The sequence below is a fragment of the Pteronotus mesoamericanus genome, unplaced genomic scaffold, assembly GCF_021234165.1.
Source record: "Pteronotus mesoamericanus isolate MK-2021 breed Mesoamerican mustached bat unplaced genomic scaffold, CSHL_Meso_final contig_180, whole genome shotgun sequence".
Taxonomy (NCBI): domain Eukaryota; kingdom Metazoa; phylum Chordata; class Mammalia; order Chiroptera; family Mormoopidae; genus Pteronotus; species Pteronotus mesoamericanus.
In genome coordinates, this window is record NW_026555076.1 from 9,031,551 (window position 1) to 9,055,342 (window position 23,792).

Consider the following 23,792-nt stretch of genomic DNA (forward strand, 5'->3'; position numbering starts at 1 on the left):
ATGCTATAACCATATTACTGTGTTTCTATATAATATGAATATTTGCTTATATTCCTTTGTATGTTATCTGATCATTTTACTTTGGGGCCATTTAGAAACTTTCTCTGTATTGCTAGTTTAATTTTTATGGGTTTGATGATGCTATTTACCAATACTGGTATGACTTATATTGAAATTTATTAAATCACCAGCTTGATTTGTCATATGTCAACTAGTTTGCTTCTTTGGCAGCCAAAGCTAGAAGAATATTAAGAGTAGAGGTGGCTCTTTTGACTTAAATTTGGTTGGTTCACTTATTTGTATTTTTTCTGTTATTTTATTTTATTTTTTATTCTATTTTTCATTACCATTTAATCCCCTTATATTCCAACCCCCTGCAATCACGACACTGTTGTCTGTTTTATATTGGCTCATTTAATAGTTACTAAATACCTGATATATATGTCTGTCCAGAAAGTATACAGCAATGTACTATGAAAAATAGAGACATTTACTGAAGAAGATACAAGAAACTTTGTACATAGGACAATGATGTCTCAGTTCCCTTCAAAGTAGGCATCTTGGGATCTCAAATTATTCTTCCAGTCACCATTAGCTGACCCATCAGACTTTCCTGAGCTCATTGATGGTCTGAAATCTCTTCTCTTTCAAAGGTGATTTTAGTTTTGGGGAAAGCCATAAGACACAGGGCGCCAAATCTGGGCCGTAGGGAGGCTGAGTCACTTGGGTGATTTGATGTTTTTCTAAAAACTCTGCAGGAGACATGATATATGAGTGGGTGCATTGTGATGATGAAGCTGCCAATCACTAGCTGCCCAGAACTGTGGCCTTCTGAATCACCTGAACAGTTTTCATGGAGAAATGTTCAAGCTTAATGCAAAATTTGATTCAGATTCATTGCTCTATTCAGTCATTTTAATGCGATGGTACACAGTGCACATGTTCACTCCATGGTGTCTACCACTACCACTGACTAGTACAGTGAAACCATCATTGTTCACGCATGTGCATTCTAGTCCACTCTTCTTGACTGCCAGGTTACATTGATGTCATGTAAAATGTTCCTGTTACATTAATAATGGCTGGACATTTTACAGACAGACCTTGTATTTATCATGGTGAGGGTCACATTTCACCATCTGGCCGGCTGGCTCAAAGCATGCATTGGTGATCTCTGCTGCAGAAAGTGTTCACGGTAGGCTTTCTCAGCAGAGACGGCAGGGGCACATGTGGGAATATGGCCCTGAGGGAAGTGTATGTGGGTATAGGGCACCAGGTTGATCTGGGAATTGGTCAGACCAACATTCAGGGCTCCATCAAACATGAAGGAAGCAGTGATGCGGACACAATTTGACCTGTTAACCTGTTCAGATTAGTGTAGGCTGGGAGCTCAATATCAAGGTTTCTATGACAGATGTCATAGATTACGTCATTGTCAATCATGAAGGCACAATCAAAGTGCTCCAAGGTGGTATGGGTGGTGAGGATGGAGTTGTGGAGCTCAACTACAGCTGTGGAAACCTGGAGGGGCTGGGTTAATGGAGAATGCCAGCTTGGACTTCTTGCCATAACTGACAGAGACATTAAATGAACAGGGAGGTGAACACAGAACCAGTTCCCCCACCAAAGCTGTGGAAAACCAAAATGTCCTGAAGGCCTATGCACTGGTCAGCCATTTTCTGATTTAAGTCCAGGATGAGGTCAATGATCTCCTTGCCAATGGTGTATTGCCCATGGGCATAGTTATTGGCAACATATTCCTTGCCTATAATCAGCTGCTCAGGGTAGATGAGCTGGTGGTGGGTACCAGCTTGAACTTCATTAATGACTGTGAGTTCCAGGTCTACAAATACTGCCTTAGGCACATGATTGCTAGTGCCTGTCTCAGTGAAGAGGTCATTGAAGAAGTCATCTCCCTACTCAGTGGTTTTGTCTCTTGGCATCTGGCCATCCAGCCAGGTACCATGTTATAGACTGTAGAGGTCCAAGCAGGCATTGCCGGTCTGGACACCAGCCTGGTCAATGTGAATGGAGATGCATTTACGCATGGTTGCTGCTTTGTGGCTGCCAAGTGAATGGCAGAGAGGAAGAGGAGAGGTCGTTTCTTCTTACAGTGAGATTCTTAGGCTGTCGATAAGAGAACTTGCCTTAGCTTTAGTGCTTTGATGAGAATAGCCATTGGAAGAATATATGAAATTTGAGGAGATGGACATATAACACAGAAAAAATGATTTTACAAATAGATATATAAATCTTGAGGATGTGTAGAGATTTTGAGATGGAATCAGCTCAAGGGACCAGAGCAAATATTGTAGAAAGACAAGGGAGCAGAACTGTTAGGGAAGCTGATGATTCAGTAAGACTATTAAGGAGTTTAGGGTTGACAAGAAAGGAAGTGGATATATGAAAGTGTTGGAGGTGGTGGTAAACTCAAGTAGAAGAGGGGTGTTGGGAAAGGAGGATCCTGATGGAATGAAAAGAAACTATAATGGAGGAAGAGATTATAAACCTAGGACAACATAGATAGAAATTTGAATTTAATATTCTGGATGTGAAGCTGTTCTAACAAGAAAATACAGGGCGTGCCTAGGGAAGTGGTTAGGAGTATAGGGTGAGTGAAGTTTGGTGCATCTAAGGAACTCAAAGAACCTTGGATTTAGACTATTGGATGGGTCAAGCATGTGGATTTTGAAGGTGCTCACTGATTCTGGCAATGATACTATTAGCAATATTTAACACTTATTGGGTAATAACTATGTTTTGGGCATTTTTCTAAGCATGTTACATATATAAACATATTCAATCCTTACAACAACCCTAGAGGTCAGTACTATTGTTATCTTTATTTTATGGTTGAATAAAGTGAAAAACAGGGCACCAGTTACACATGAGTTGGGAATTGCATCACATGCATCTGCCTCCAGAGCTGCTGTCCTTACCTTCTATGCTACCTTACCTTTCTTGTAGGAGTGGGGTAAAGAGAAAGACTGAGCCAGATGTCTGGGTCCTTAGTGAATGAAAGGTCATGGTATCTAGGTTTTTTTGGTAGCAAGAAAAGGAGACTCTTAGGTAACAGAGGTCTCTTTTATGATACACAAGGCATAGAAAGCCCACAGGAACCCAGGCAGCTCTAGGGATGAGCCTCTCTCTCATGACCTGAGTTGATGCTCAAGCATGATATCTTTGCTTCTTTTTGTACTATCATCGCCATCCTCTTTATGTACCTACCTGGTCAGCTCTTTCTGAATTGCAAGAGAAATGGTGGTTTGGAAGTGATCCAGAGGAGGAAGAAATAGTTTTTTTTTTTTTTTTTTTTTTTTACACCTCTTTACTAATAAGACTGAAAGAATAGAAGAATACAGGTCTTCCAAAGGAGAAGTACATGGATGAAAAGAATTTGGGAGAAAATTTTGTTTCTAAAAGGAAGAAAAGATAGCACAGTATCAAGAGAGCCCAGTAGCTCTCATTTTCAAAACATGAATTACTTTGTTTAATTAAGAACAATAGTGTCTGGCTCTGGCTGAATGGCTCAGTTGGTTGAAGTGTCATCCTATTCACCAAAAGGTTGTGGGTTCAATTCCTGGTCAGGGTTCAAACCTAGGTTGCAGGGGCACATACGGGAGGCAACAGATAGATGGTTTTCTCTCACATCGATGTTTTTCTCTCTCCCTTCCTCTCTCTCTAAAATCAATAAACATATCCTTGAGTGAGGATTTAAAAAAAATCATAGTGTTTGTTATAATTATGATTTGAGGAAAAGGGGAGCATTTTAAGGTTTAATTGGAAGAATTTGAGGAAGAAAATGTGGACTATTAATTACAAGGAAGTGTTCACATAAAATTGCTATGGAAACAAGAGACAAATTTAAAAGCTATTCAGAGAGGAATGGTAGCATGAGAGATCCCCTTGGTCTCTTCCCGTGAAGTTTCAACAATTTGAACAGCTATAACTCAACAAAGGATGCCCTGCTCATTATGAGATCTTCCCAGTTACTATTTATAGCAGAAATTCCTGAATCTGAAGAGATCCAGTATTTATGACACTGTTGCCCAGGGAGGAGGAGGCACCATTACAACTGACTTTAACTACTCTTTTGTCTCTCTATAGAGAGGAGAAGGCAGTCTATCATTATACAATATATCATTGTGCAGGTTGGTTCTCTTAAACCAGCCCTATTTGGAAGTGGCATACTTCATAAATGCGAGTGTCTAACATACTTGTCTTTGTGTCAAATTGTTTTCAAAAATAAAACCTAAGTACTTGTACTTTTTTCCTTAAGAATTTTATATAATTTCTATACACAAAGAAATTAGGTAAAGAAGAGAACTGGTGGCTTAAATCATTACTCCACCATACTTTTCCCCCAAGATACCAGAATATGCATAATATAACATTGCTTTATGCAAAATCTATAATTAAGGCAATAAACATTAAAATATTTGTTATGAAGTAGTATAATTTTGAAAAACATGGTATTAATTCAGAAGAGAGCTAGGATGATTCTGGGTGGGCAAAAGGAAAGTAGAAGCACAACTTCCATATTATTTATTCTGGTTGATAATTTGTATTATTTATAAATTTTAAGAATTTGGAGATATGGAATCTGGCATTATTTGCATAGTTTATTCAAGATTACATAGTGTCTGAGAATAATTTTATTATTTTGTGTGCATATGTGAGAGCCATCTTCTGGCCTTGCTTTCATATGAAAGAAAAATAAGGACAAACTGACAAGCATCAAGATCTGTTCAATGCACTCCATGGGATTACCACGCTGTTTTGCATCACTCAGGGTGAAGAAACCATAGCTAGAAAAGGGGTTAGCAGGGGCACAAAGACTAGAAAGAAAACAGGTAGACAGATTTTCTTGGGATTTTTTTTTTAAAGATTATCTATTTATTTGTAGAGAGAGGGGATGGGAAGGAGAAAGAGAGGAAGAGAAACATCAGTGTGTGATTGCCTCTTGAGCACCCCCAACTGGGGACCTGGCCCACAACCCAGGCATGTTCCCTAGACCGAGAATCAAACCAGCAACACTTTGGTTCACAAGCCAGCACTGAACCCACTGAGCCGTACCAGCCAGGGATCCTGGGAAATTTTTATAGGCAGTATTACTTTAATTCACTAGGCTACAACCTGCCAATATGTTGGTGGTATGGAATCCATGTGCCTGTCAGATTATATACCCAGAAAGAAGTTTATTGTGAACACTTATTTTATGATTTCTCAAGGGAACTTGATCTGCAAATTAGCAATTAAGACCTTCTTAGCAAACTGTAATCTATATTTATTCATATAATTGTCTTTGGTCTGGAAAGGGGTAAAGGAGAAAATGGTATGTACCATTGCTTTCACTAAACCTTTATCAAAATCTAATGCACGAGAAGCTTTCATAGGTCTAAAATTGAGTATGTTTAAATATGCAACAATAAGTGTTCACAAAGTGATTCTTAGTTAAGTGTAGTTTGAAATTACAAACATATTTAAAAGCATGTAATCTTCAAGCTTTAATCTGCAAAAAACTTCTGCATTAGAGGCCAGTTTTGGACATGATCCAGTCTCGATAGTATGTCACTCGAGTGTAGACACCGGGCTTGTTTGGAAGAGCACATTCATCTCCCCAGCTTACAATACCAGCAAGGAACCAAGTGCCTTTCTGATCTGCACTAACCAGAGGTCCACCAGAATCACCCTGGAAAGAAAAAGAATTTATAAAATTGCTATTATTAAAGATGAATACTGCTTGTTTTTCTTTTCTGTAGTAAAGATAGGGAGAGAAGGAAGAAGGAAAAAAACCCCAAGTATTTCAATATTAAATGATTGTAGTCTTGAATATTTTTGTGTTCTATAATCATTTATTTAAATCAAAGATATCAATATATATCTTTGAATATAAAATATAAAATGGAAAACAAGTACGAAAAATTTCAATTCAATTATTACTTAAAGGAGATATTAAAGGTATTGTTGCTTATGTAATTGTCCGTATGCTGAGGAATTCTTTGATTATGTTCCAAAACTTTCCCATTTTTAGGCAGATACTGAGAAAAAGGAAGGTATCAAAGGAAGGTATTTTTATTTGTTTGCCACCAGCACTGGACTATTGCTGTTCCATTCTTGTGTAAACATCCCTCCAATTTTCAGAACTGTGTAATTTGATTAAACTATCTGGTAACTCCTTATGGTTTTTATCTACTTATATTTACGTCATTTTTCTGGAATGATTGAACACATGGATATTTGAATTTTTCTTTGCTTTAATCCTTCATGTCCATCCTGGAAAATTTCAACCTCTATTGGATGAAACAACAGTCTTTTGGTTTCCTTAATTCTGATCATCTACACATGCTTATGAAATACCCCGTGTCATTCCTGGGCAGGGGTGGAAAGCAGGAAAAGGGAAAACTTCACCATCTGGAACTGTTCCACCTCTGAAATGCCATTTTTGAACATTATGGCTGCATGTAGCTTCAGTGTTCTCGTTCCACTACTTTTCACTCTACACCTGCTCTTCAACCTCATTAAGAATGCCAATCTTTGCCTCCTACCTTTTCTTCTAGTGTATTAACTTATGTATTTCTAATTTTTCATTTTTATTCATGTGACTATATTTTTAATTTAACCATACCAATGCACTTTCAACAGAATTCTCAGCTTCTTACCTTCCCACCATAACCTGGGACAAACCATAATCTGTGAAAGAAAGCTGTGTTACAAATTCACATCCTCAAACCAACACCTTCCCTAACAGTTATGTATCCCTAACCATATTTCTTTCTCATTTTTAAGAGCAGCCAATCCAAACTTTTCTCATTTCACAATTTAAAAAATCATTATTTATTTTTTAAGTGTATAAAATATACATAACATAAAATTGACCATTTTAACAGTTCTATGGCATTAAGTACATTGGTAGTGCTGTATGGTCATTGTCAACATCCATCTCCAGGTTTTCCATCTTGCAAAACTGAAACTATATACCTATTATACCATATAACTTGCTACTGTTCCCTTTCTCTAGCCCCTGGCAACTGCCATTCTACTTTCTATCTCTGTGAGTTTGACTAGTCCAACTACCTCTCATGAGTGGAGTCACACAGTATCTGTTCTTTTGTGACTGGTTTATTTCACTTAGCATAAGTTCTTCAAGTTTCATTTGTGTTAAAAATACATGTCAGAATTTCCTTCCTTTTTAAGGTTAAGTAACATTCCATTATATGAATATATACCATAGTATAAATACATATATGTATATGTTTATATACATATACATACAATGTTTTGTTCATGCATTTATCCATCAATGGACATTTGAGTTGCTTCCATCTTCTAGCTGTTGTGAATAATGTTGTTGTGAACATGGATGTGCAATTACCTATTTGTGTTTCTGCATTCAATTATTTTGGTCATATACTGAGAAATGGAATTTTTGAATCATATGATAGTCTATTTTTAATTTATTTTGAGGAACCACCATGCTGTCTTTCATGGAGGCTCTGCCATTTTACATTCCTACCAGCAGGGCACAAGACTCATTTCACAATTTTTAAAAATTCCCTGATTCCCAGAGTCTGATTCCCTGACTCTGAACCTAATGTCTTAGTTTCAAATTCATACAGTAAGTGGAGAATGACAGGTAGGAATCTTTCCATTTCTTGGTTTGCCCCTTTTGAATTCTCAGCCCACATGTGTATCTACTGTCCTCTTTAGAGCAATAGATGCATTTAGTTCTTTCCAAGATTAATCCCTTTATCCTGTGGATCAAGAAACTTGTTTTATATGCCTTCATTTCCTCCACTTTCTATCCTCTCCAAGCATATACATGCTTTTTTTTTTAAAAAAAAATAATAACTATTTTTGTCTTGTTCATCTGAAAAATGACAACCCTTTTGGATCTTAACACCTCCTCTATTGCCTTAAGTATCTTCCTTTCATAGCAAAGTGATTTAAGGTGATAGTTTATATCAAAATTTTCATATTCTCATCCACATTAACACCCTTCTAAACATCTTTCCTTTCCACCAAATGCGTCTTCTCCAACTTTACTGATAAACAATTTTTGAATTTGATGGTTCTCCCAGGGCTTGTCTTACTTGACTTTCCTACGGCGTGTGTCACTGTAAATTATTCCCCTTTTTCTGATTCCTGCACTTCTGTGAAGCCAGTTTCTTCTTGTTTTTCTGAATTTTTTATCCTTTACTGTTAGCACATTAAAAGTATGTATAACCAAGTTTTGTTACTTAGGTACTTCTTATTTTACACACTTTACCTAAGCAATTGTATTTATGCTTATGAATTTAGATACTACCCAGAGGGCAAAGGCTTTTTCATATATATATCTCCAGCCAGAACTCTTTCCTGACCTCAAGGTTTTTATTTACAATGATATAGTAGACATATCTGCCTGGATAATCCTCAGACACCTCAAATTTAGCACACCCTAAACTGAACTTTCACTCTCTTCAAACTTCTTTCTCCTGTACACCTTCTCTCCAATTGTTCGGGGAGAAATGTGAGAGTTAACATTGAATTTCCCTTTTTCCTTCTTCCTCACATCTAATTCATCCCATCATCTTGTTACTCAGCTGTTACTGTCTCATCATCTCTTTATCCTGCTGTGTCTTAGTTGAAGCCCTCATTACTTTTCTCTGACAAACTATTTTGATAGACCACACTATCTCTAGCTCACTTGGTTTCAGTCTGTCTTCCATGCTGCATATATTGGATTTGGCAAGTAGACAGTCAGTAATCTTGGCTAGGGTACTTTCAGTGGACTGGAAGGGCGAAAGTCTGCAAGCAGCGGGTCAGAGAATGAGTAGATTGAGAATATGGAAGCATAATAGTAAACTGTTCTTTAGAGATTTGACAAAGAAGGGAAAAAGAAAGAGTAGGATAAATCTAGAGAGAGATCTAATAATGTTTGCAGAGTATGTGGAAGAGTCCATTTGAGTGGGACAATTTAGAAAATATGGACGAAAGTTCAAATTAATAGGAAGTTCAAATATATGTGTAGATGGAAAGAGAGTGGATGAAGAACACAGGTAAGAGATTTGCTTTGAATAGTAGGAGAAACTTGTTTATAATGAGCCTAGAAAGTGAAGATAAGTACAAATGTAAATCTATCAGGTAAAACAAAAAATTAAAGGAGTTCTCATGTGATCACTTTCACTTTTTTTCTAGTTAGTAGGAGGAAATCTCATAAGTTAAGGAATATAAGGGTGTGGTAGGTTGACATAGCATCATGAAAGATGCATGAAAGAATTCTAGTGTATTAAAGACTCAGTGTGATTATATGACATGAATTTACAAGGCTACAAGATTTTTTTCTGGCTGTTCTAAGTAGCTCACATATAAAAGCAAATAAAGTAGAGAGACTGCTCAGTGGTTGGAGATTATTAGGATGGGTGTGGGGGAAGTAAAAGATGGTGAAGTCATTCAGGGCGGTGTCAAGAGAATGGTTGAAATAATGAAACATGCATTCTAGAATGCATAAAGTTAGAAGAGGGTCATGGGGCTGAAAGGAAATGGAGAGAAATAGGGATTCACGCTTGTCATGACTTGAAAGAATAGGTTTAGTGGAACAGTTGGAAAGCTCGAAATCTGTAATTACAGATGATAATTATGTATTGCAAGTGCTTGTTTGCATGTCTTCTGGCTCCTGGAGATTAGAAATAATGCTCTATTCACTTTTAACTTTCTTGCACCTAGCACATGGTCTGGCACATAGTAGTCAACAAACAACTGCTGGTTGTTTTCATGTACTCATGAAAGAATGAATTAATAAAATAAGGATCTTCTGAATTTATCACTGGTTTGGCCTGCCTAGATAACTGCACTAGTTCTTTTGTTAGCTCTATGACAATTGCTTATAAATAGCATCAGGAGTGTTTGAAGCATATAAAGCCTAAAGAAAGGAAGCTTCGTGCAGCATTCAGAGTATAGGCTATAGAGCTCTGTTTCTTGGGTTTAAATTTCAGTTGTGCCATTTAATGCCTGAGTGAGTTTATGCAAATTGCTCTCTTTGTGTCGGTCTCTTTAAATGAGAAGGTTTATAATAGTACAACCATACGTCACAGAACTATCATAACTTGAATAAATTAATATTTGTAAAGATCTTAGACAGTGGCTGACACATGAACATGCTAAGTGTTTTTAAATAAATAAAATATGTAGGGTGTTGGAGCCACATTAATTAAGAAAGTTCCATGATTTGGTGTTGGACTCAGTTGAATGTTTCTCAGTGAAAGAAGAACTGAAGTAAAGCCATCAATATTCCATTTCATCTCTTTACTGTATTCCAAACTGAGTCCCTTCCCTACTCCTACTCACAGCTTCTCATAATAGTAAGGGTGGTTTTAGCACTTCAGTACTTTAAGGGGACCCATCAAAGCACTATAATTTTAAGTAAATACTTTGGCTGTAAAATATACTTAAGCTTTTAATAATTGTCAATCTTTTGAGAAAATGGAACTGGTTAATTGGAAATTAAAAACTATGAGGAAAAAAATCTTCCTGAAAATGGAATAAGCAGACTTACTTGGCAGGCATCCACCTTCCCGTTCAGAAAGCCAGCACACAACATGCTAGGTTTTATCACACCACTATATATCTCTTCCTTGTTGCAGGTCTTATTATCTATAATCTTCATTGCTCCTTTTTGGAGGATATTAGAAATTGATCCTAAAGAAGAAGAGATTAGATAATTATTGCTAAAGTCAATATTAATCTCTCTGGCTAGGTTATTAGTATCTAACACTATATACAATTTCCAAATGAATGTAAAACCTTTATTTTAATGTAGCTTTTATTTGTCTCTGAAGTAACAAAGAAATAATGTTAGGAACATGGAATACTATTGTTAAAAATGATCATATTTTGAAGTAGAGCGCCCATCCATATACGATGAAATAGTTGCCTTTTGAATTGTTTTGGAATTTTATGTTTATGAAATGTATGTCTTAGAAAACAAAATAAAACATCCATATTGCAGAAATATACACTTTATGATCATTTTTAGATTTTCTGTTTTTTCCATAATTCTGAATCTTGGAATTAATTTTAGGTTTATTTCCTTCTATTTTCAAATGCATTTATGAATATAACTAGCCACTAAATTTTTACATTATTAGGGTCATCAGGATGCACATGTTTAAATGATCTTTATTCAGGTATTGCCTTGTCACAGGTGTTGCCTACTCATTTCACCCCATCAAAAATGCTTGGCCTTCTGTTGTCCTTATTTTGTCTGTAGTACTTACGGGCACAAAACATGCTGTATAATCTATTTACTGATTATATTTCATGATTACTATCTACTTTTCTTTGCTAGGAATATAAGCTTTATGAGGGCAGGAATACTTGCTCATTTTATTTATTTATCTAAACCACCTAGAATAGTACTTGGAACAAAGGTGGAAATCAATATAAGTTTTTTAAATAAATGAACAAATTAATGAAATAAGGAAAAATGAATTACTTATTCAAGTAATACATTTCTCTAAAAACTGCTATTGTTAAGGGAAATTATGGTAAAGAGTTCTATGAAATTGTAGTTTTTAAATGAATGTTGTTGAGGATAATTTTCAATATTGCACATCATCCTTTAAAAAATCATCCAGAAAAAGTATTTGTCAGGTTTAGTTGTGATTCTGGGTATTGTTTTATAACTCCTAAAACTCAAACCAGGTAATGGAGGAAGGTTGGGAACTCACCGTCAGACTTTAATGATCCCCATCCAGTGACCACCACATCTGAGTTGGGTGGGAATGTATGATTAGCTTCTGGAAGACATACTCTTCGAATGTTGCTTGTATATAATACTGGTGAAGACAGATTCACAACAGCGATGTCATTATCATGTGCAGGGTAACGGTAGTGTTCATGAATTATAATATTTTTGATACCTCGTTGTGTTTGTGGATGACTTAAAAGAAGCCCAAAACTAACATTCCATTTTCTGGGGTCATTGGCACTAAAGAAAATAGACATATTTATTAAAAATTGGATCTGTAGGAATTAATTTCTTATGCTTTTAAAAATGGGTAAGTTTTGAATTCTTATAATGCATATAAGCATACAAAAGTAAAGCTATATGTATGAAGAAAAATAAAACTAAAAGCATGGATAGATTTTGAATAACTCATTAAGGTATATTATAAAAGATAATCCATTAAAACTACATTTTCCTCTCTTTTTCCCCAGAAAAGACAAGAAAGATAACTGGCAACACACAATAGAAAGATTAAATAAAAAGTGGGTAAGGATATGGGACACAGTAAACATAGAAATTAAGGAAATATCTAAATCCTATTTTATGATTATTAAAACTATAAATATAAAGATATTTCTCACTTTTGTTATTATTTGTTAATTGAGAGTTTATACATTAAGTCCTGAAAATTAATGTTCTGGAACATTTTCAGACTCCAAGTTTAAGAGGGATTTTTGTTTAAAAATATAAAACCAATAAATGGTATATAAAAACCAATAGAAATTATTGAAACAAATCATCAGACAAAAGAATAAAAAAACTTTTAGGAAAAAAGACAAACTTTTGGTGCAATAATATATTTAAAGAAATAATTATTGAATTTCAAATAGATCTATAATATATATAAGGAGAGGACACAGGATGAATTCAAGTACTTGATTAGATAAGACCCAATGCAATAACAGTGAGAAATACAGGACCTATGTTCAATTTGGGATTTATAGTTTCTTTATAAAATTAATTAAGTGAATCTGGCTTAGTGATTCTCAGCTGAGGGCCATTTTATCCTCCAGGACACATTCAGTAACGTCTGGAGACATTTTTGCTTGTCAATCCTGGGGGATTGCTATTGGCATTTGGTGGGCAGAGGCCAGGAATGGTGTAAACTACATTCTAATGCACAGGATATCCCCCCACAGCAAAGAATTATTTGGTTTAAATGTTAATAATGCCACTGCTGACAAATCTGCATTACCTTGAATATATCTTTTTCTAAAACTAATAATTCATTGAGTAGTTTTAATGCTATCCTCTGCAATATTGAATGGTTGGAAGTATTGCTGTGTGCCATATTCTTGTATGCATCAAACTTTAAGTACTTGCATGCTTTGAGGCTTTATGTGGTTCAGAACTTACTTTATGAAACAGTGAGCAGCAGTGACAAGCCAGCTGTTACTAATCAGAGTGGCTCCGCATCGGTGGACACTGTTCTGTTGAAGGCTAGCTTGCCAGGGCCATTCTCCCTCCTCAGCGTTCACGCCCCCTGCTACCTTGTTGCCAGAGGGAGTTATTGTGCGTTGTCCACAACCTGCTCAAAATAGAGTTCATTAGCATATCATGATATTAATATTGCTTATGCATATACTGCTATAGTAAACAAATTCCCCATAATACATTTAACTGTTAACTATTAATTGAGGAAAAGCTCACACAGTTTGGGAGAAGTTGGGACTAATTTACTACTGACATGAGATTTTCTGAGAATTCAATATAAATTGACATTTTCCTCCCCCATCCTCATCACTCACATAACGCTCTTTATTTGTCTGTGTGGACTTGCTTGTTGTAAGAGGTAGGTGAAATTAAATGTTTACGTTTGGAAGATAATAATTGTATAACCAATTACAGAGTTGCATCCAGAAATGTGTGCTTTTTAATTGCATGAGCAGTTGTTTAAAGTAATGATTGCTATGAAACATTCATAAGAAATTGTGAATGAATGTGAACATGAATGAGATATTTATGAGAGACAGAATAGACTGAAATGTATTCATACTCAAGTTACAACGCACAACACCTGGGTAAAGGGAATAACACACAAAGATAGTCAACCATTTCTGAAAGCTTATCTAAATCAAAACTGTTTTCATGTCAATAAATCCAAAGAAACTGCTTGACCCTTAATTCTTTAAAGAAAACCTGCAGTAATAGTAAGCCTTCACTATTATATGACTCATTCTGTTTCTTTTGACTATTTCATGTTATTCCAAATAAAGCACTGAGCTTATACCTTAACAATTAATGGTATCTTTTACCAAATATTATCAGGTTCATTGATAAATATTTTAAGAAGGCAGGAACCATATCTTAAAAAAAAAATGTATCTCCAGGAGCTACCCCAGAGAATCTATTGCATAAAAGGAGTTCAACAAATGTTTGTAGAAATGAAGTCTATATAGTCTATTAATCCAAGAGACATCTTGAAATAAATATATTTGACTGCAAAACCTTTTTCTGCAATGTGTTATGTTCCTAAACATTTAGAGAGTGCAGAAAACTTGCCATAATGCAGTGAGCATAGATTAAAATAGTGGCACTTAATCAAGGTCACTTTTGCACACCACTCTCCATCCACAGGAGAAATTTGGCAATAACTGGAGACATTTTTGTTATAATAACCGTGATATTGGTATCCAGTGAGTAGTGGCTGCAGATGCTGCTGAAAATTCTGTAATACATAGGACTGCCCCTGAAACAATTACCTGGCCCAAAATGTCAATAGTATTAAGGCTGAGAAACTTAGAGAAAGGAATTTGTATCAAGAATGGGGTTTTAATTAATTGGAAGGGTTAGATGGTCAATTGCTTTACAGAGATGTTTTTAATTCTATGTGACAAGATGTATCTTGAGATATTCTTTCCTGAGGGTTGAAAGAAATTAGAAGCAAAGTGGAAGGACATGAAGACTTTTTAAAGGACCTTCACTAGCCCTCTGAAGTCTTCAAGTTTGTATGTTGCTTCTGATTCTAGATTGTCCTCTGTGATGCAACCTGAACCTCAGTTGTTATCCTCTCCATAAAAATCACTTAGCTGAAACAGCCTTTGTGATTGCTATTTTTGATGGGAGAGCTCTCACATTGACTCATTGAATGTAACTCCCTTTTCCTTTCCTCTTTCCTTCTACTCCCTAATCATGGCACCTACAGAGGATAAAACAAACAATCCAGAACCCAAAGGTATAATGGTCCCTCCCTATCTTCCCTTCTGTTTGGAACACTCCTAAAGGAAGTTGGCTTTTACTCAACTTCCTTCAAAGGGATATAAAAACAAAGATAATTCTCTGTGAGCTAGGAGAACCTGCCCTGGGCCATTCTTAACTTCCCTGTTTTTGCTCTTACTCAGGAATTTTAATCTAATTTATAATTATGCATCAACTGCCATTAGAGTTCTCTGTTAAGCTTTCAGTTGCTACCTGTGCAGTATTACCTTGTTATTACCTTGCTGAAATTTTACGAAGCTACTTGGAGCTTTTGTTATGTCAAAAGAGGTCATATGGTACTTTTGAAGGATTTTGGAATATAATGAAGATTCTTTGGCCGATACTTTTAGGAACATCAGAGAATTTATCAAGTTCTTACAGGCTCCCTATCCTTCTGACTTGTACTTCATCACTTATTGCTGCACTTAAATACTTTATGTCATGTACCAAAACTCTATTTTTTCTTTAACCCTGTTTGGTTTTGCTTGCCTATGTCTCCCTTCTTCCCTTTTATTTAAGGTACAATCAAAATCTCTGGCCAAGTCACATTCAGAATACTGACCTGGATGGTTGCTAAGTGGTCCAGCTGGGGAATAGACAAATTGGCTGATCTTTTTCTTACCACTGCTTTTTGTCATTTCTTGACTACCTCTCCTCCACCAACCTGACAAATTCCTAATTGTAGATTTTGATCACATCAGTACTAAAATTTTAATTGGAATAAGTGACTTTAAGATATCTTATTAAGTTGCTTGAGGATTGTTTAGTCAAAAATATATCAAAGAGAAAACTAATCTAATACAGCTTTGTGTTTAAGTTTTGCCCAGGTTGCTCAGAAATAATGATGCTGTGACTCAAGGAGAATTAAGAGCCACCAGGGTCAGTGTCACCTGGCTCTGGAGGGAGATTCTTCTAATCCAAGCTATCCCATTCAGTCTTGCTCCCTGGAAGAAAACAGTGTTTTCTGAGAGCCTACATCAGGTTGTAGCAACCCTGGGGATCACATATCCCAGGGCAGCTGCTGGGAGAACAGAAGCAGATGTCTTGGCGGGCCAGGAAGCTGCTTGCATGCAAGGCAGCTAACTTTTCAGCTCACTAAGCTTGGTGTGTAGGATCAGAATTCCATAGTGAATTCCTAAATCTGAAGTTTTCATAGGCAATATAGAAAATCAAATAGCTGACATCTATTGAGTGCTTATTATAAACTGTATATTTTTTTCTTTTTAGCATAAATTAGACATTTTTATTTTGAAAAATTATTTTCAAAACAATATAATTTAGAGAAAAATAGTAGTATTGTTTTGTTTTGTAAGTCTGTCTTAATTAAACATGACTGAATTCTTATATCTGCTTCTTGTTTCAACCTATTGTGATAAGTTGTTTTGGAAAAAGTATTAAAGAAAAACTGGCTTCACACAGGTATCCAGGTGGAAAAGGGAGGAGTATTTGAATTCTTGTAAGTACTTTACTTGTGCTACATTCTTTTTTGTCCATAACAACTTGGAACTTAAGGTTTGAGAGGTTAAAGAACTTGTATAAATTGATCCAGTGGGAAATGACAGATCTGGGGCTCAAAACTGATGTGAAGCTGGTTTTAGAATCTAATTCTTCATTATCACTGTGTATCCCTAGATCCCCTCTGCATTATGGCAGGTGATAATGTAGTCCTCATTTTAAATCTATGTTATCAGTTATTTTGAGGCCAACTACAGTCACCGTCACACAAGTTTCTAAAACCAGGCTTCCCATCGCACATTTATGAATACCACATTGACTCTCAAGTGGAGGTCTTTTTGTGATCCAAGGAATTAAGATTCACTGGAAAATGACTCTTTGATGATGAACTTACAGTTATGGAGAAGATTTTCTGCTGTCGGTATTTCCATGTCTAAAAGTCAAGGGAAAAGAAAATGGAAATATTTACATTTATAAACACATTATTTTAATATTAATTACTTTGCTGTTGAGAATAAGTTATTATGCATTTTATGCATTTATTCAACCTTGACTATATAATTTTTATATTTATAGATTAGTATAGAGAGTAACAAAATCTTAGCGTTCATTTTTCTGTTCTAAAAAGGCTCTCTAGTTACCCATACTAAATAATTTTTATGAATTTTGATCCTTTTAAAACTAATTCCCTTTGTGTGATTTTTTAATTATTCAGGACATTTAATTAAGTATGGCATTAATTTTGGATAATATTTTTTTTTTTGCTTTAGTAATAAAGCAGACTTTAACATTATCGACTTGTTTCTAGCATCTAGAGAACATCACAGGGTGAGATTTACTCCAGACAATTCTGCAAAATTGCAAAATTCCACATCCCTGCAAAATTGTAAACTTGTTCAATTTATGAGGGAGGTATGTGAGGAAAGAGTGAACAAATGAATCCTGATAAATTTCAAATTTCAGGTTCAGAGAACTTAAGTCCACTAGCCATTTCTACTTATGTTTCTTTTCAAGAAAGGATCTTTGGTTGCTCTATAAATTAAATACTATAAGTGCCAATGGTTAATTTTGTTATGCTCTTGGGTTTCTATAAATCCAGGAGGGAGTATCCAGTTCCATATGCTAATTACAGTTACATACTCTTACATTAGCTTGCACAACAAACCAGGGAGACAAAAGAATCCTTTACCAGAAAGTCAACCTGTCTGAACAAAAAAATCAGGAGCAATTCAGCAGTCAGATGGACTATGAGGACATATGTGCCACACCTACTAAAATAGGAAGGTGGCATATTTTCATCTAATCCCTCATCACTGCCTTCCAGAGGCTAATTTTTGTTCAACATGTTACCTTTAGAGTTTAATTTTGACCTTTTTGTGGTTGGTAAAATATATCAAATCACATTAATATTTGGGAAATAAATTTGTTTAATTTGAATGGAAAAAATGTTAATTCCTATACCTTAAGAACTAATTATTTAGGAACTCTCCCATGTTTTTAGAACTTTCCTCTTTGAGATTTTCTTTGTTGATGCATGACTTGCTGAAGGAAAGAAATATTTCTGACTTACAATTTACTTTTTTAAAAAATCTTCACATGAGGACATTTTCATTTTTTTTTTTTAAGAGAGAGAGAGAGAAGGGAGAGAGGAAAGGAGAGAGAGAAACATCGATGAGAGAGAAGCATCCATCTGTTGCCTCCATACACACCCAGGCTGGGGCTCCATGCTGAGACTGAGAATCATGATTCTGGGGATGAACTTGCAACCTAAGTATGTGCCCCAACCGGGAATTGAACCTGCAACCCTTTGGCTGCACAACTATGCTCCAACCAGTGAGCCACACCTGCCAGGGCTATAATTTACTTGTAATAGTTGTATATATTATCCTAGAGTTTAATAGAATAACTATTGTTTGCGCAGGTGGAAGACAGACAAGTACAATGAATGAGGAAATGATTTAAACCATAACTCCTTTGGTCTGAGTCACTGTGTTTCCCTCCTTTTAAGTCCCTTGGCTCACACTCAAAGGCTGGAACTCCTATGGATTTACCGCTAAATCAATGAGTCAATGCTGTATCTGAAGATACTCTGTTTACAAAGTACAATATAAAGGAAGTGACAAAATATAAAGAACATTCTAGAGACAAACGTATATATCTGTCTAAGAATATAATATATGATTAGGTTGATATTTTAAATTAATGGGTAAAATAAAGCTTATTCAACAAATAAGGTGCATGGGCCATTATTACTTGAAATAAAACAAATATAGAGCCCTATTTCACACCTTATACAAGAAATATTCAGGTGAGTTAAAAATCAATATGTAGAATATAAGGAGTTTTAGAAGAAAATAGAACTAATATTTTTCATGACCTGAAGTAAAATATTCAAAGCTATAATGTAAATATTGACAATATGACTATACTAAACATTTAACTATATAGAAATATACATATAAAAAAGTGAAAGGACAAGGAATAGAATAGAAAAGTATTTGCAACACATCTAAAACATGATTAATAGGTTTGGTTTTTTTTAGGGGAAAAAAGTTCTACAAACCTTTAATCAATAAATGGATAAAGAGTACCAAAAAGACATTTAAAGCTTTTTAAAAAAATAATAGAAATAGGCAAGAAATATACTAAAACAGGTTTAGTTTCAACAAATAGTAAAGGAACAATTAAAATAACATCACTGTCACAATCAGATTAATGAGTGTTAAAAATATTGGTAATATCAAGTATTGGCAACTCTGAAAGAAACTGGGTATTCATAGAAACTTTTTCTTCATCTTATAGCAGTCTCTTTAGCATATTTTGCAGTGCTGGTTTGGTGGAGGTGTATTCTTGTAGCCTTCTTTTGTCTGGGAAGCCATTTTAACTGAGAGTCTTGCTGGGTAGAGCAGTCTTGGTTGCAGGCCTTTGTTTTTCATTTCTTGGAATATTTCTTGCCATTCCTTTCTGGCTTGAAGTGTTTCTGTTGAGAAGTGTGATGCTAGCCATATCAGGGCTCCCTTATATGTTACTACCTATTTCTCTCTTGCTTCCTTTAGGATTTTCTGTTTGTCTTTGATATTTGCCATTTTAATGATGATGTGTCTTGGAGTGGGCCTCATTGGGTTCCTCTTGAATGGGACCCTCTGTGCTTCCTGAACTTGTGTGACTTTTTCTCTCCTCCAATTAGGGAAGTTTTCCATCAATACTTTTTCAAACAGGTTCACTATCTCTTCCTGCTCCTCTTCTCCTTCGGTATCCCTCTTATACAGATATTCTTATGTTTCAGGTTGTCCTGTATTTCCCTAAACGCCTCTGTATTCTTTTTGAGTCTTTTTTCATTTTCTTGTTCTTTCTGGGAGCTTTTTTCTACCTTGTCCTCCAGCTTACTGATTCAATCTTCTGCTTCACCTAGCCTGCTTTTGATTCCTTCTACTGTGTTCTTCAATTCAGAAATTGTATTCTTCATTTCCTCTTGTCTCTTATTGGTAGTTTCTATGTCCGTTTTCATGCTGATATAATTTGCAGTAAGTTCCTCGTAGTTTCCCTGTAGTTTTTGATAATTCTGTCTGAGCTCACTGAGCTCATTGAGCTTCGTTAGAACCATTGTTTGGAACTCTATAGCTGATAGTTTACTTGCCTCTTTTTCATTTAGTTCTCTTTCTGGGGATTCCTCCTTTCCCTTCAAGTGGGGCATATTTCTTTGTCTTCCAATTATTTGTGAGACTCTTCTCTTTTGCTTCTACTTCTTAAGTTGATCTGTCTTGATTTCCTAACTTTGTGGTATGAACTTCTATGGGGAGACTGCTGTTTTTACTTTCTGTATCTGCCTCTGATGATGTCAGATGTTGACCCTGTCCGACCTTAGGCAGTCTGTTTGAGACTTCCAGGAATCCACTGTCTGTGGCTGTCTCCTTCAGCTGTTAATTTCAGGACAAAGCAATTTTATAAACAGCCCAGCAAATGTGTATAGGTCTTCTCCCATGGGCCAAAGTAGAATAGACATGGCCCCTGTCCTTGATGAAGTTGAACTTAGTGGAAGACATAAACAACTAAGTAGACAATATAATATTATGTGATAAATATTGTGACATATGTGTGTGTAGAAAAGTAGATATACCAAGAAAAGTCACTTAATATATAGCAGTGACTGGGGAATAAGAACAGCTGATAACAAAATTAATCAAGAAATTAAGTTTACTGGGGAGAAAATAAGCATAATTCACTTACTGTTGAAGATTAGATTAGAAAATATGCTTAAATACTCTCTGAATGGGCTTTTGGATCTCTAATTGTTTCATATTTGGTGTCTTTCTGGGGTTAGGAAGCGAGAAATGCATCTTTTGTGTATTCAAAAGAGTGAGAGCTGCCTAAAAGTCTGTTATCCAGTGACTATTGTATTCCTTGAAAAAAGAAGCCTGAAACATAATAATCAACTAAACTGTGTGATTCTAAACTATAAGGAAGAGTTTTACAGTAGCAGTATGTTTATAATATAAATTTTACATATACTGTGGGTTTTAACTCAGGTGAGTTTATTACTTTTCATGAGTCTACATACTACACTACTTCATTATTCCTAATTTTCAGATAGTTTTTCTAGGATTCTAACATTAAAAATATGGAGAATATCAGCTGAATTCTCTTAGGAAATATATTTTATGGGGTATTTTTAAATGTTCATGTGGTAGATTCCTGACAACTTTAAAACTATATTTACTAAGCAAGGTAACTATGATAAAATTGTTTTATGACACAGAAATGATTATTTTCCATTATGGAAATTCATTCATAAGATTTTAACTAAAAAAAAAGAGGGACTGGTCTGCATTAAAAGGGCAAAGGAATAAGGGGTGGACCTAGATTGAGGCTGATCAAAACCTGAATGCTTTACTCACTACAGCCTTTAATTAGTCACCGGCTGCATATTTAACAGTACATGATTTTCTTTAAGCTAGTTAGACTGAAAAGTTTATCTATGTTTAGATATTGAGTATCAGTTTTCATTCCTCAGAGTAATGTAGATATGTTTTTCACAGTATATATCTTCAATACATTTGACATTTTGACTTTGAAGATAAAATAAAAAAAATTAAGATTTAATTAATTAAAATTATATGTTGATTAAACTTAATAACCAGCTGTATATTCAGGTAGTTTTTTTTAAGCTAGAACTGTGCTCCAACTTTTTTTTTTATTTTTCTGTAGATTTTAAGAAATACAAAAAATCAGAAATATTTATTTGTATTTGGTAAAATATATGCTTTTCCTATGACTTAGTCATTTGTTGATCTTAAGCTTTGGAAGCAGCACAAGAGATTACTGTGATGCAGAGAGGGCAAGATGTACTGAGGAGCATATTTAGACAGCTATGTTGATATAGTGAGCAGTAGACAATGTAAGCAGTAACCTGTCTTATTCTTTTGAAAAGCTGTCCTTATATTTCTTAGGGGCCCTTCTGAAAACACGTTGGACAGAAAGTTAATATTTAGAATTAGCACTTTCAGTTTGAGAAGTTTCTAGCTTGGCTCTCTAGGTACCTTGTGAAGGTCTGCATATGATGACGCAGCTCTGCTGTTTCATCCGGCAAAGAACACTTTGTGATTCCTTTCAGTTCACGCCCATTGCTTTCTTTAAGATTCATCTTAAAAGTTAGCTGCTCCAAGAAGTTTTCCTTCTTACCTCTCCTCAGTAAATGCCTTAGCTTCATGTCAATCTGAATTTAGTAGATTTTTATACAAAATAACCATCACCTGGTAATATTCATTTGTTTATTGTGAACAACGTAAGTTTTCTCTGGAACTTATTTCAAGGTGCTTGTTTTAAATGTATCTTTCCTAGAAGTGACGCTAGGCAGCGCTTGCAGCCTTCGCCGCTGCCTTCTGGTTGAAGCACTATGGAGGAAGAGAGGAAGAACAACAACAAACGGTGGTATTTTACTCGAGAACAGCTGGAAAATAGCCCATCCTGTCGTTTGGGCCTGGACCTAGATAAAGAACTTTCTTATCGTCAGCAGGCGGCCAATCTGCTCCAGGACGTGGGGCAACGTCTTAACGTGTATCCTAGCGGCCTGGGCCTTCGGCCTTGGAGTCAGTTCCCCCGTGCTTTCGCATCTAGGCCACAGGCTGTGTCAGGGAGGGAAGGGGGAAGAGGGTGGGCAGGGGCTGGATGTTTAGCTGGGAGAGACTATGATGGAACAAGTTGAAGTTAAGTGTTCGAGGGTGGCGAGGCGGAGTTAATTTTCCGCTCGCTCACCCCTGCCATCAACCTTGCCGGGAATTCGTGTGCTTCCCGGCTTTGTGTTATAACCCGCCCTTCCTATGCCCTTTTCGGTGTATTCTGATCTCCTGTTGCTGTGACTTTAAGATTCTGCTTTTCTACTGTGCCCTAGAAGGTTTGGTGGAGGTTTTACCGTTGATGATTGCCTCTTGAATTACCTGAAGGTCTTACAAAGAGTGGCCTAGAATATATATGCCCAGCTTTGGTTCAAAGTCCGTTTTTCCCACTTACTAGCTGTTTAAGAAACCTGTCATTATTGGTTTTCTCGTCTGTAAGATGAGGTGGTACCTCTTGCATTTAATTACTATGGCCAACACAATGCGTGACACTCAAGTTCAAATAGTAGCTACTGTTAGAATTTCAAGAATCTCAGAGGGAAGGGGAATGTCAGTTAAGATTTGTGGGGTTGTAGACCTGCAGATCTAATGGTTTAAAAAAACTTTTGAAAAATGTTGAATTTTTGGAAGCATTTTTCTCAGTCTGTTAACACCTTGCTTTCCGGCATATCCTCTTTTAGGTTTAGATTTTTATAAAAATCCTCCACAGTTTTAAAAAAGAATAACATTGGATTTTAAAGATCAAAAAATAAATAAATGTATCTTTCCTATAGTTTAAAAAAAAAAGATTTCTTCTGGAAACTATATTTATTTGAAAAACTACACAAAAATAAAAATATTTAGGCAATGGTTAATAGACCCAATTACAACTATAACTTAATTTATAGACTTATTTTATGCAATACTTATGAGTAAATTCATTATAATTACATGGTTTTTGAGGTTGCACAAGTAAGCTATCATTAAACACAAACCACAACTATTCTTCCCTTACTCAGAACACATAGGATTCTTCTGTATTTTCTCAGAAATTGTAAATAAGAGATACAGAATGTACAGTGTGCAAAGATTGGAAAAGCTAGTTTGGAAGAAATTTCTGAAGTCTTAAGTTTAAAGTTCTATCTGGCCAGAGTTGACAGACTTGGTAAAGATATTGCTTCCTAACATAGAGCTATTAATATTTTGAATGCTTTTTCTTGTCCTTACTGACTTTTTTTTGAAAGCCCTTGAGTGTGTATCTTAGAAAAAGAAATCAC

General features: G+C 35.5%; 1 protein-coding gene and 1 pseudogene across 1 annotated transcript in view; both read right to left on the reverse strand.

Annotated features, from left to right (window-relative positions):
* Window positions 1–1,091: 1,091 nt before the first annotated feature.
* LOC129065513 (tubulin alpha-1A chain-like) lies at window positions 1,092–2,048 on the reverse strand (annotated as a pseudogene).
* Window positions 2,049–5,530: 3,482 nt separating this feature from the next.
* The window catches only part of LOC129065491 (transmembrane protease serine 11C-like), a 54,435-nt gene continuing 36,173 nt past the window's right edge, over window positions 5,531–23,792 (reverse strand). The window contains exons 6-10 of the mRNA XM_054566733.1: window positions 16,818–16,856; window positions 13,127–13,298; window positions 11,712–11,971; window positions 10,538–10,680; window positions 5,531–5,692 (exon numbers count right to left, since the gene is read on the reverse strand). Of these exons, the coding sequence (XP_054422708.1) occupies window positions 5,531–5,692; window positions 10,538–10,680; window positions 11,712–11,971; window positions 13,127–13,298; window positions 16,818–16,856 (776 nt within the window). The remainder of the gene's footprint in view (window positions 5,693–10,537; window positions 10,681–11,711; window positions 11,972–13,126; window positions 13,299–16,817; window positions 16,857–23,792) is intronic.